The sequence below is a fragment of the Heloderma suspectum genome, chromosome 11, assembly GCF_057233095.1.
Source record: "Heloderma suspectum isolate Gila_16-S chromosome 11, 16-S_ref, whole genome shotgun sequence".
Lineage (NCBI taxonomy): Eukaryota > Metazoa > Chordata > Lepidosauria > Squamata > Helodermatidae > Heloderma > Heloderma suspectum.
The window spans coordinates 18,496,096-18,510,481 of NC_139468.1; the positions used below are offsets into that span (position 1 = coordinate 18,496,096).

Sequence of the window (14,386 nt, forward strand, 5' to 3'; positions counted from 1 at the left end):
AAACATTTAATCTAAAAACAACAACACCTTCAGTCAACTAACAGAGCAATCCTGTGGTCCCTGGGTGGGCATCCCAGGGCCACTGGATATTGTAGAATTCCCCTGCCTTTCACCACCAAGGTCGTAGACACAGCTATAACTGTGTGCGTGTGCGCGTGTGTGTGTAATCTAAGCGGGGATTCCTCCCTGGCTGAGGTTGTTGCTGTTGGGACCTTAGAGAGGGTTGGGGAGGGAGAAAAGGGGGTCAGACAGTGGGCGGGGAGGGAGGGGTAAGGAGAGGTGGGGATCCACCTGATCCATGTGTCTCCTCGTCGCCATCCCTGCCCACTGCAAGGTAAGGAAGCTAGACAGGCTCAGAGGCCCACCTAACTTAAACTTCATTAAAGGTGGAACAGGAGGCTGTAAAAGCCTCTGTCATTCTACCTGCCCTGCCTTATTATGAATACAAGCACTTATAAAGACTGCCATTGGCAAGCACCATCTCCAAAGAGAGGAAGGGGGTGCTCCTCAAATACAGTTGCTGCTATGACACATCTGGGCACCAACTAAAAATAATGGGTGCATGTTTCTTCCTTCAGAAACATTCCTTTTATCCATGTGCACACTTATTGATTAATCTGTAAGAATTTTGAGCTGCAGCTCTAATTGAAATAAAGATTGCACTCCTATGCACACTTACCCGGCAGCAAGCCCCATAGGATGCAGTGGGAGTTACCTCTGAGTAAACAAGCTTCGGATTGCATTGTAAAGTAGGAAGTCAACAGGCGGACACATCCCAAATGAAATGACAGGCTTCTCTTAAGTTCTGGGATCGGTACAGCTCCTCTAAATCGGTCAATATTAGATCCAACCTCGAGAAAGAATGTTGAAATGTCGTGCAGCATCCAACTTGTCCGTTGTTTCCTAACAACGAAACAAATCTGGTTGCACAACAAGTGTTCCAAGTAACCAAGGGCATCGGCGCACGCTGGCAGCTTTTTGCGCCTTCTGCTCAGTGCCGGCTCCAGGGCCCTTGGGCAAGGCGCTGTCAGTGGTCCCTCTCCCAGTGAGTCGACCTCACCACCCCCATTGTCACCCGCTGCTGTTGCTCCTCCCCCTCCGTCTCATCATTGCCGCGCTTGCTTGCCCACAGGCAAAGAACTGGCGCACAGAGGCATCTCCTGCTTCTCCTCCTCACCAGCACCGTTGTCTGAGCCTGAGGAAGAGGCAGGTGAACACGCAGGTTGCAGCGGTGGAGAGGAGCAGCAGCTCCGGCGGTCTCGTCGGTGGCTCCTGCTGGGGTGTGGGCCCTCGGCAGGTGCCCAACCACGCCTGCCCTTGACGCCGCCCTGCATCCGCAGCTGCTGGTTGCGTGGGAAAGGCATTCATGGGACATCCCGTGAGCACACGGCTGTTTGTCTCCCACTTCCTTGTTCTGTTACGCCAAAGCTTGTCCCTCCTTGGAAGAGGCACAGCCGTTTTGCACGCTTGGTGCATTCACAATCTTGCGTCGTTGAGGGTGACAGAAGTGAGGGAGAGGCTCCTGTCCGTTCCGCGATGCCCTTTGCCACTCCCCCATCAGCAGACCTAGGAAAAGAAGGCAGATGGCTCCAAGGCCAGCTGCCAAGTGCTGTCCTTCCCCATGGAAAGGTGTTGGGCGCGAAGCTCTGCACTTCTGCTCTGCCTCACCAATTAATTGCCCTCAAAATCATGACCTCCAAATGCAATTCCAATTCTGGAACACACTCCCTCTCAAGTTACTAGTCCCCACTCGCTCTGCATTCAGGAAGAGAGTCAAGACACATCCTTTTTAATTTGGCTTTTTCAATTGTTATACTTTTTAAGGTTGTTTTTGAGGTTTTACTATGTTTTTATTTCTTTGTGAATTGTGTTTTCTGAATTCTTTGTAAACCGCCTTGATTGTCCCCCCCTCCCCGAAAGGTGGTACAGAAATGTTTTTTTAAAAAAATAAATAATAAATAAATACATGGAGGGAGAAATCCTATGGCTGCTAGACAGTGGCTAGACAGCCATAGGATATCTGGTTTTCTGGGAACTGACCTCAGAGCCCACACTCTGAGGATGGTTCCCAGAGAACCGACCTCCCCCACTTCCGCACTGCCTCAGAGGCAGCGTGGAACAGCCCTATCCTCCACGCTCGCAAGAAGAGCAAGGAGCAACTGAAAAGGGGTGTTCTGGGGTGGGCAGAAATGCCTGTACGACACATCCACTATGTTGTACAGCAGCCTCCTCCCCCGCTCAACCCTCCCATGGCTAGACAGCTGCAATCGGCTGTCTAGCTGAAAATGCAGGGCAGGAGAAGCACGGAGGGAATGATCTCCTCCGTGCTTCTCTTGCCCTGCATTGGATAGGCGGTTGACCTCCGAGTTCGGAGTTGTCCGCTTATCCAAATAGGATTGCGCCCTTAGTTTCTTGCTTTGTGGGTAAATGGTGGTTTGTGTCATCCATGGTCTGCAAGTCATGCATATGGGAGAGACCCTGCTTTGTCGTGTTGCTTGCTCTGAATTTGCTTTTAAGCTGTTTTCAGTGCTTTTACTTTGACATTTTTAAACTCTGTTTTATTGTCTCTGTGCACCATCTGGGGAGTACTATTTGCTAAAATGCAGCTCATAAACTCTGGAAATGTTGTTAATGTAGTACCATTATTCCTTATGAATGAAATGTTTTTTGCAGGCCGCTTACTATTTGCTGGTTACAATGACTACACCATAAATGTGTGGGATGTTCTGAAAGGGGCTCGTGTGTCTATCTTGTTTGGCCATGAGAATCGTGTTAGCACTTTGAGGGTTTCGCCTGATGGGACTGCATTCTGCTCAGGATCATGGGATCACACTTTAAGAGTAAGGAGTCTTCCACCATCCTCTTGTTTCCCCTCTTTTTCTTCTTTTTCCTTTTTTGCAGGGGCATAGACTTTGTATAATTCATGCAGAAATTGGCTGATTTACATCAGTGGTCTTAAACGTTCTGTGATCTAGGACCGGTCTTTAATCCCAACCTGCAACATGGCTTCCATTTTAAATTCTGTTTTTAACCATTTGTTTTTGTCATCTCTTTAGTCAAGGAAACAGGCACTGTAGCTCAGTGACAGAGTAAATGCTTTGCATGCAGATTGTCCCAGGCACAATTTCTGCTATAAGTTAGTTGTGACTATTTTAAGTCCATTGATTTCAGTAGGTCTACTCTAAGTATGATTATTTATCCAACCCAGTATCTCCAGCCAATGAGTGTATAATCTGGCCTTTAATCTTAAAGAAATTATGAAATCAACTATTAAATAAATAATCTAGGAATGAACCTAAGAGAAGAGTTTAAGTTTAAGTTTCTGTTGTGACATAATCAAGTTATTTTAGAAAAGCCAAATAACCTTGTAGATCCTAATAATTGTTTGACTTTTCTCTCTACAGATCTGGGCTTAATCCTCAGTGCTGTTTCCAAATATGCATTAAAACTGACACCACGGGATAACCCCCCCCCCCACAAAATCTCAATTGGGGATGGGGAAGCTATAACAAAGATACAGAATTCAACAAGGTGATAGTCAAAAGATTATTGAATGCTACATTGCCCAAACACATTGTTGCACAAACACAAACACTACTAGCTAGAAAAGGTAAATATTATTTTATCCTACCGGGGGTGGGGGGGGGATATCTATGTGTGGTATAATAATAAGCTGTTTTTAATTCTGTTTTTGAAACTACCTTTTTTCTTAGAAATAGTTTAATAATCCTAATGCCAGACTTAAACAGAATTTAGTATTTTAGTGCACATGATGTATATAATACTTGCATGAGATTACATTTCTTCCTAACATCAACTTGGAAATAAAACAGGCTCCAGCTTTTTATCAGGGTATTTGAGGGCTCATTTGCACATTCTGTAGAAGCAGCAAGAGAGGTAATTCATGAGTAATTCATACTTCTAATTCCTACCTTTCTGGATCTCGCATAATAGGGGGCAATCAAGAGCCAATGTTGAGCTGCAACTCCCATCTTTTCCAGCCACTGTGGCATGATGGGAGTTGCAGTCCAACATGCCTGGAGAGCACCAGGTTAAGGAAGCCTGGGTTAGAGTCTGGGTCCAGGACTGGGGAGAGCCAGGTTCAAATCCCCACTTAGGCATGAAGCTCCCTGGGTAATCTTGGCCTGGTCACTATCTCTTAGCCCAGCCTACCTCACAGGGTTGTAGTGAGAATAAAATGGGGGATGGACAACTATGTACACCACCTAGAGCACGGTGGAGGAGGGGTGGGATATAAATGTAATAAATAATGTGTTATGATGTGAGAGCAGAATGTGCAAACCCCCATGGTGTGGCAGGGGTGGCAGAGCATACACACTTTGCTGCCTTGTATGAGACCTGAGGTGGTGACAGGGAATGCATCTCCCCTCCATCATATGAGACTCCGAAACACGGGGAAAGGAAGCAGAATGCACTCATCCTTCCTCTCTCTTTCAGCTTGGATGGAATGTGTAGATCAGCCTTAACTCTTGAAACATTCCTCGATTGAATGTGAAGCTTGAAAATGATAAAAATTAGTGCAATTCAGAATAATTGAAATCAGTGGGATTTGGGAGCCATTCGTTTCTGTTGGATGTGCGCCCAGTATCGGCCGATTGTTACTTAACTTTGTAAGTGAGTTGGAAACAATGCAGTGCTGAGATGAATAAGCTAAGGCAGGTGTGGGGTCACATGTTCTCCAGATGTTCTTGGACTCTGGCTCCCGTCAGCATGGGCAATGATTAGGGATGATGGAATTTGTAGTCCAGCAACGTGGGTCGAGCCACAAGGTTCCCACACCTCAGCAAGGAATTGATTTTTCAAACACGCCCAATGCAGATACAATATTTTTCCAATCTCTTAACCACGCTTAAGGGATCAGTGAAACATTACTTCACTGGGCTTTATTGCATTGTTTAGCTCAATCAATCTGCAGTGTAATCCTTTTTATGTCTACTCAGAAGTAAGCCCCACTGAATTCACTGGGACTTACTCTCAGGTAAGCATGTATAGGATTGCAACCATTTCTGTAAGTATTTCCAGGATCAGACCCTACAGAGCCAACAAATTCCCTGTTCGAAGATAACAGATGCTATATATAAGTGTTTTTTTTCTTGGTAAGAAGAATCCTTTCAATCTCCTTTTTTAATGGTTTTTAGATCCAGCAATTTAATTGATGTATTCTGAACTGAAATAATGTTTCAGCTTAAAGCTAAATTGAAATGAAGAGTAGTTTTAATGTATGTGTGTTTGTGAGATACTAGTTGGGAAGTTCCTCAGAAGGTTATAAATTATATAATTGGAGTTATTTTATTGGAATTACAGAGATGCTACATGCTAGGTACTAACCAAACCCCTTTATGAGTCAACCACACTGGAGTCGCCTGCACTGAATGTAATGTAGCAATTTAAGATTCTGTATGACAAATGGATGTCAATGAATGATGGGCAAAACAAGATCTGCTAAGGGGTATTGGCAAGCATGGGGGACCCAGTAAGAACTTGGGCACTTCAACATGTCCCAAGAGAATGGATGAACACTGGCACCGTTCTAGTTAAAATAGAGTATGTCCACTCCAGCCTTCTCCAACTTGGTGCCCTCCAGCTGTGTTGGACGGCAACTCCCATAATTCCCAGCCAGCATGGCCATTCTGGAAAAGCCACTCCACTTACGAGCAGGTAATACAGGTGGCACACCACTTTTTTTCCATTTGGGGGTAGGGAGAAGGAAGATGACTCTACTGCCAATCCTACCAGGGCTGATGCCAGGTTCGAAGGGGGCACTAACCAAGTTGCCCTCTGCTCCTGGGCCCCTCTTCCCCCCATACATTTACCAGGTGGCCTTTTTTTTCTTTTTACATTTTTGCTAGGGCAGTGGGTATACAGCGAAGCACTGGCCAAGGCAGCAGCTGTGCACCATCTTCTTTTCCCCAGAACAGCCCTGGACCTTGACATAATGAAAGAAAAAGTGACACCAGCGACTATTGTCAGCTTCAGTGGCCCCTCTAAGGGTTCATGGGCCCTGGCATTTGCCCGACCGTACTGGTTTCTAATGCCAGGCCTAAATCCTCTCAACCCAACCAAAAAGCTTGAGAAAGCCAATGTGGTGTATTGGATAGAGTGCTGGACCTGGACCAAGATGTTCTGAGCTCAAATCCCTCTTCAACCATTATCACTCAGTTTAACCTGCCCTACAGAGTTGAGTTCTGAGGACCCTGGATGGAGGGCAAGATACAAGTGTCCAATAAATGTCTAGGGAAAGATGTTTGGGATCGCCAAAGTCCAGATAAGAGACACTTTGAGCCCTGATTCAGTGGTTCCTCATACATGCAGGAGCTCCAATTGGGGGAGGGCGGCAGACAGGGAGGGAGAAAACAGGTGCTCCACTCACTTTTGGCTCTGGCCCTGCCTACCAGTGGAAGCCCAAGGTAATGTGGCCATTGATAGGAAAAAAGGTTCCTTGCCCCTGACCAGAGCCCTTGATAAGTAGCTTTGCCCTAGTTCAAACTTACCCATGCTGCAGAAATGCGGACATGTTTTTCTCAGAGCTCCCCTGGGAGAAAGGTATGTTTGTTCAGAATGCAGTGAGGGCATTTCTAACCTAGTCCCGGTGTTCTTCAAGTGATGTGTCTACATGCAGGAGTGGGCAACTTGTGGCCCTCCGGATGGTTTGACCTACAGCTCCCGTCATGCCTCATCATTGGCTATGCTGGCTAGGGCTGATGGGAGATGTAGGCCAAAACATCTGGAGAGCCACAGGTTGCCCACTCCATATTAGGGATATCTTCTGAGAATATAGAAACCATGTCTTACATTTGCTCCAATCTAGAATTAAATTACTGACTGTTCGGTAGTGGTGCATCAGCTAACAAACTGAAATTTGCTACCAGGACATAATTTCGGGGGCAATATTTATTTTTTAAAGACAGGTGCAAATACTCCTTTTAGAAGGTTCTTTTGTTCATAAAGATCCCTAGCTGCATAGGCCAAGATGTAACACAGCTGATGTTCTAGCATTTCATGGGAACCCCTCAGATCTTCTATAGTCCTTAGTGGTTCATTGCTCACATTTTCTGTTCCGAAAATGGACTATTGTGCTGTGCAGTGTCTGTGGCAAATTTATCCCTGTAACAAATTGAATGCACTATAAAAACTGTAAATGTTAAGAGCTCCTTGTGCAATACCAAGTTGACACACTGCACACTTTGATTAGGCAGTATTTATTGATGAGATGTTTTGAGTTTTGAATGGAAAACGTTGTGTTGATACTTGTGAATGGCCTCATTATAATAAATTGTATTTTACATACTGAGGATCTTTGTCTCTATGATTGTCTCTGTATGCTTTTCATAGAATAGAGTAATAGAATAGTAGGGTTAGAAGGGGCCTATAAGACCATCGAGTCCAACCCCCTGCTCAATGCAGGAATCCAAGTCAGAGCATCCCTGACGGATGGCTGTCCAGCCTCATCTTGAATGCCTCCAGTGTGGGAGAGCCCACCACCTCCCTAGGTAATTGGTTCCATTGTCGTATTGCTCTAACAGGATGTTTTTCCTGATGTTCAGCTGGAATCTGGATTCCTCTAACTTGAGCCCATTATTCCGTGTCCTGCTCTCTGGGATGATGGAGAAGAGATCCTGGCATTCCCCTCTGTGACAACCTTTCAAGTACTTGAAGATCACTATCATATCTCCCCTCAGTCTTCTCTTCTCAAGGCTAAACATGCCCAGTTCTTTCAGTCTCTCTTCATAGGGCTTTGTTTCCAGTCCCCTGATCATCTTCGTTGCCCTCCTCTGAAACTTTTCCAGTTTGGAAAAGTGTGGTGCCTAGAACTGGACACATAACTCTAGATGAGGCCTTAGCAGTGCTGAGTAGAGGGGAACTAGTACTTCACGGGATTTGGAAGCTATACTTCTATTAATGCAGCCCAAAATAGCATTTGCCTTTTTTGCAGCCACATCACATTGTTGGCTCATCTTCAGCTTGTGATCTATCTATCTATCTATCTATCTATCTATCTATCTATCTATCTATCTATCATCTATCTATCTATTTCATTTCTATACTGCCCAATAGCTGAAGCTCTACAACAATTCCAAGATCCTTCCCTCTTGCAGTATTGTTGAGCCACGTCTCCCCCATCTTGTAACTGTGCATTTGGTTTCTTTTTCCTAGGTGCAGAACTTGGCATTTATCCCTATTAAATGTCATTCTGTTGTTTTCTGCCCAGTGCTCCAGTCTATCCAGATCACTCTGAATTTTGTTTCTGTCTTCCAAAGTATTAGCTATCCCGCTCAATCGTGTGTCATCTGCAAATTTGATCAGCATTCCCTGCACCTCCTCCTCCAAGTCATTCATACAAATGTTGAAGAGCACTGGGCCCAGGACTGAGCCCTGTGGTACCCCACTCATTACCTCTCCCCAGTTTGAGAAGATCCCACTGATAAGCACCCTTTGAGTCCGATCCTGTAGCCAACTGTGGATGCACCTGATAGTTGTTTCATCTAGCCCACCTAACCAGGATATTATGGGGCACTTTGTCAAATGTTTTGCTCAAGTTGAGGTATATTATGTCCACAATATTCCCACAGTCCACAAGGGACTGATAAAAAAATGAGATCAGATTCGTCTGGCAGGATATGTTCTTGACAAATCCATGTTGGCTTCAAGTAATCACTGCATTGTTTTCAAGGTGCTTACAGATGGCTTGCTTTATAACCTGCTCCAGAATTTTCCCAGGGATTGATGTCAGACTGACTGGTCTGTAGTTCCCAGGTTCCTCCTTTTTGCCCTTTTTGAAGATAGGGATGACATTAGCCCTTCTCCAATCATCTGGCACTTCACCTGTCCTCCATGATTTCTCAAAGATAATAGACAGTGGTTCTGAGAGTTCTTCTGCCAGTTCTTTTAGTACTCTAGGATGCAGTTCATCTGGCCCTGGAGATTTCAGCTCATTCAAAGTAATTAGGTGTTCCTTGACCATATGCCTATCAATCTCAAGCTGCAATCCTGCACCTTCAGCCTGTACTTCGCCTTTGCCAGGGGGGTCATAGACTCTCTTTCGGGAGAAGACTGAGCTGAAGTAGGAATTGAGCGCTTCTGCCTTTTCTTTGCCATCTGTTATAATTTTGCCATCTTTATTTAATAGTTGAACCACCATTTCTTTCCTCTTTTACTATGCATGTATCTGAAGAAAGCCTTTTTGTCGCTTTTGGCATCCCTCGCTAACCTCAGCTTGTTCTCAGCTTTAGCCTTGCTGACGCCATCCCTGCAATTCTGCCTGTATTCTTCCTTTGTTGCTTGGCCTTCCTTCCACTTCCTATATGTGTCCCGTTTTTTGTTTTCAGGTCATCACTAAGCTTTTTGTGAAGCCACATTGGCTTCTTCTGTTGTCTTCTGCCTTTTTTTCTTGTTGGAATTGTTTGTAATTGTGCCTTGAGAATTTCCTTTTTTAAAAACTCCCACCCATCTTGGACTCCTTTTCTCATTAGAGTCACTTGTGATAGGACCTTACTTATCATTGTTCCGAGTTTATTAAAACTGGCTTTCCTAATATCCAGGGTACACGTTGGCTACATTCAGCTTTTGCTTCCTTTAGAACCAAGAACTCAAGTATAACATGGTCACTTCCCCCCAGAGTTCCCGTAACTGCTACTTTATCCACTAAGTCTTCTCTGTTGGTTAGGATCAAGTCAAGGATAGCCAATCCTCTAGTTCCTTCCTCCACTTTCTGTAGGAGGAAGTTATCAACAACATAAGTCAGGAATTTCTTGGAGGGGCCATGTTTGATTATGGGACCCTTTGTTTATTCTGCCATGTACTCTTAACATGAAGATACCTTTTGATCTTGTACACTGCAATCCTATGCATGTCTTCTCAGAAGTAAGCCTCATTCCATGCAGTGGAATTTATCCCCTAGTAAGTGTGTGTAGGACTGCAGCCTTAGTCTGTCATGTTTTGACTGAATAAAAGGTGCCCCCAATAAAGTGGTCACTGGATTAATTAAAACCCAGATATATGTAATACAAATATGTATAAAAACTCCATATGGTAAGTACCATCTTAGACCAGGTATTCCCTCCTGTGGAAGAGAAAATGTGGACTTCCTCTTCCAAGAATTTGCTTGATGCAACATGTATGTGTATCAACTAAAAAACAAAGAAAGGCTGTTATTTTTTCTTTAAGACTGTTGGGTTGGATTCAGGCTTTTAGTTGCATTTAGGTCCCATTGAGATCAGTGAGAGAAGCTAGTCAGGACAGAGGCCTCACTGATTTCAGTGTGACTTAAGTGCGACTAACAGTGCAATCCTATGCATGTCTACTCAGAAGCAAGTCCCATCAAATTCAAAGGCCTTCTCTCCTATACATGTCTTTAGGATTGCAGCCTTATTCTGAATCCAACCCATGGTTTTTGCATTATTGCACTGTGGATGCATATAATAAACTAAAACACATACTATTAATCAGCTGAGGTTTCCTTAATTGGATGACAACCCTGAAAAGACTGAATCTTCTAGGTCTTAGGCAATTCCTAGAATCTAGGAAATCCTGATGCTCTTTCCTGGGAGAACCTGCATAAGTACCTGATGGGAAGTAGATTACTGGAAGCCCTTGGGCTAAACCTGCCCATCTAAGGGAGCAATCCTATGGCTGCTAGACATTGTCTAGAAGGCCATTGGACTTTTTGGTTTCTGGGAACTCAGGTCGGAGCCAGGTCCCTGGCCTCAGTTCCCAGAAGCCATGCTCCCCTCCCCCTCGTAGCCAGCATGGTTTTCTCTGCACCAGCGACATCTCTGCACTTGGAGATGAAGCGCAGAGATGGGGAAAAGAGGGCGAACCTGGGCCCTGGGAGGGGAGGAGACCACGGAAGCTGCATTATTATGCAGCTTCCTATGCACCACTTGGCCTCCTTCCCTCCAACACAGCTCTTGGACCTAAATATATACACTGGTTGATCATAACAATGAAGTCAGCAGTGAATGCCTCATAAATGGAGATGGATGGGGGGAGGGGGGTTAAAAAGAAAAATCACAGTTTAGAACATAAGTGAATCCATTCATAACGTGATAAATATGGTGAACCCTAAGGTTTGGCTAAGGACAAAAGCAGGGGGTAGGTGGATGTTGATGAGAAAGCTCCCACAGATTGCAAACAGGACAAGAGCTTGGATGATGAATAATTCTTCAAGGGTAGATAAAAGATCGATGGGGGAAATTCAGCCATTTTTCATGTCATGCGTGCTTTCCAGCTTCTGCCGACCTTCAGCTGATGTCAAAGTTAAGCAAGTTCTTGGAAGATCAAAACCAACTTTCTAAAGATCTCCCCCTCGAAATTCCCAGGACTGAAGCAAAGGCCATAGTGCTTAGCTTTCATTTCAGTATGTTGACAACACTGGTAAGCAAGCAGTGAAGTCCATCTACACAGCTGTGGCAACAGCAGCAAGCGTTGGCATAGTGACCATTCTGGAAATGCTGACTGCAGAGAAAGCGTCTGGAAGGGCAAGTGCCCTGTTCCCTTTCCAGCTCTTCATTCTTTTATTTATTCATTTGTATTTCAAAGACTTCTAGGCCACCTTTCAAAAATATCTATTCCCCCCCCCCAAGCAGCATACAAATAGGGCAAAGTCATTTTAAAGCAGACATCAAAATCAACATTTAGAATAATAAAACAGAAAGAGCAATATGTAACATTTAAAAGACATGAATATTATAAACAGGAAAGATGGACCAATGGCTTATTATACCACTGGTCCTCGCTGTTGTCTGTTCAGGAACCTTTTGACGGCGATAAGACAAATTATATGCTTTAAACAGGAATCACGATTAAAATAAATTAAATAAAAACCAACATCCTGGACTTATTATGACCCAAACAGCAACTTAATGTTTCTCTTAAATGATCCCTAAGCATCCCATGCTATAATCCTATACTTACTTACCTGGGAGTAAGTCCCACTGAACTCCGTGGGGCTTACTTCTGAGTAGACATCTATAGGATTACAGAGTGTGGATGGTTGAAAATGTATCCTGAAAACGAAAAACAGAACAATTCTCGTAATAGTGACATACACAAAGCTAAAATATTTTAGGGATTTTCCAAGTGATAACCACCTAACCAGGAAGTTTATTCTAAGCAGTGTACCAACACCAGTGTCTGATTGTGGAATTGTTGCACTGAAAACCTTGTACTGGTTTGGATGGTTGAAAGTGTATCCTGAAAACAGAACAATTCTCTTAACAGTGACATACACAAAGCTGTAAAATATTTTAGGTGTTTTCCAGGTGCTAACAGCCACCACCACTCCTGGACATTTACCCTAAGCTCTGAACCACGTAATAATAAATGTAAATAAACCAGCACCAGTATCCATTAGCCATATCACAGATTGTGGGAGGAATGGAACTGCAGTAAGGCAGGCATGGGCAACTTGTGGCTCTCCAGATGTTTTGGCCTGCAACTCCCATCAGCCCTAGCCAGCATAGCCAATGGTGAGGGATGACAGGAGTTGAAGGCCAAAACATCTGGAGGGCCACATGTGGCCCAGTCCTGCGGTAAAGGGATATCTAAACTTCTATTTGCATATAGGAAATAGGGTGGGGTTCATGGGCTGGATGAGTGCTGCAACACAAACTTCCTACAGTGTGGTACGGTAGAGCCAATGAAGAAATGTAAACCAAAGCACACTTCAAGGTGCTGTTGCTCCAGAGAGTGGTCCTAGAAACAACAGGTGGAAATTACAGAAGACCTCAGGTGTGGATGCAACTGAGAAGGAAGGGGCAGGGCAGGATTGAGGATCCACAAGATACTAACACCTCCCAGCTCCCATCCACGCAACTCCACTAGACTACGTGTCTAGTGGAATATCAGCAGGAAGAAGGCTGGAGAAGCTGAGGTTACCTCCATTGCTCCTTCTGCTCTGACGGACATCTGCTGGCAACACATAGGATTTTTGGAGTGCTCTGACATTGCAGCTTGCTGGGTGCCCATATGATTGTTCTGTGCATCAGCAATCCCATAAACCCTTACCTGGAAGGAAGTCCCATTGAACCTAATGGGGCTTACTTCTGAGAGGACATATGTAGGATTGCACTGTTAATATATGAACATAATTTATGTTCATATATGTTCATACATAAGTCTATGCCCCAACCACTGATGCCGAAGAAGCTGAGGTTGATCGGTTCTATGAAGACCTACAACACCTTCTAGAACTAACACCAAAAAAAGATGTCCTCTTCATCATAGGGGATTGGAATGCTAAAGTAGGAAGTCCAGAAATAACCAGGATAACAGGTAAGCATGGCCTTGGTATTCAAAATGAAGCAGGACAAAGACTCTTAGAGTTTTGCCAAGAGAACACGCTGATCATAGCAAACACTCTTTTCCAACAGCACAAGAGGAGTCTCTACACATGGACATCACCAGATGGTCAATATCAAAATCAGATTGATTATGTCCTTTGCAGCCAAAGATGGAGAAGCTCCATACAGTCAGTAAAAACAAGACCTGGAGCTGACTGTAGCTCAGATCATGAGCTGCTTCTTGCAAAATTTCGGCTTAAATTGAAGAACACAGGGAAAACCACTAAACCATTCAGGTATGACCTAAATCATATCCCTTATGAATATACAGTGGAGGTGACGAATAGATTTCAGGGATTAGACCTGATAGACAGAGTGCCTGAAGAACTATGGACGGAGGTCCGTAACACTGTTCAGGAGGCAGCAAAGAAAAAGAAAGGCAAGAAAGCCAAGTGGCTGTCTGATGAGGCTTTACAAGTAGCTCACGAAAGAAGGGAAGCGAAAAGCAAGGGAGAAAGGGGAAGATATACCCAACTGAATGCAGATTTCCAGTGAATAGCAAGGAGAGACAAGAAGGCCTTCTTAAATGAACAATGCAAAGAAATTGAAGAAAACAATAGAATGGGAAAGACTAGAGATCTCTTCAAGAAAATCGGAGATCTCAAGGGAACGTTTTGTGCAAAGACCAGCATGATAAAGGACAAAGAAGGCAGGGACCTAACAGAAGCAGATAAGATTAAGAGGTGGAAAGAATACACAGAAGAACTATACAGGAAAGATCTTAATGTCCTTGATAGCCATGATAGCGTGGTCACTGAACTTGAGCCGGACATCCTAGAGAGTGAAGTCAAGTGGGCCTTAGGAAGCATTACCAACAACAAAGCTAGCAGAGACGACAGTATTCCAGCTGAGTTATTTAAGATCCTAAAAGATGATGCTGTTAAAGTGCTGCACTCAATATGCCAACACATTTGGAACACTCAACAATGGCCACAAGACTGGAAAAGGTCAGTTTACATTCCAAGTCCAAAGAAGGGCAACGCCAAAGAGTGTTCAAACTACCATACAATTGCGCTCATTTCACA

At 44.2% G+C, this 14,386-nt stretch overlaps 1 protein-coding gene across 5 annotated transcripts in view; it reads left to right on the forward strand.

Annotated features, from left to right (window-relative positions):
* Window positions 1-7,313, forward strand: part of GNB5 (G protein subunit beta 5) — a 37,854-nt gene extending 30,541 nt beyond the window's left edge. Inside the window, exons 10-12 of one of the 5 annotated variants that reach the window (XR_014785341.1) lie at window positions 2,674-2,840; window positions 3,405-6,626; window positions 6,760-7,313. Coding sequence is in view for 1 of the 5 variants with exons in the window: in XM_084817074.1 (XP_084673200.1) it covers window positions 2,674-2,840; window positions 3,405-3,416 (179 nt within the window). In the remaining 4 variants the exon portion in view is untranslated. Of the gene's footprint in view, window positions 1-2,673; window positions 2,841-3,404 lie in introns of all 5 variants that reach the window. The other 4 variants (XR_014785342.1, XR_014785343.1, XR_014785344.1 and 1 more) reach the window with 4 other exon arrangements.
* The last annotated feature ends 7,073 nt before the right edge of the window (window positions 7,314-14,386 follow it).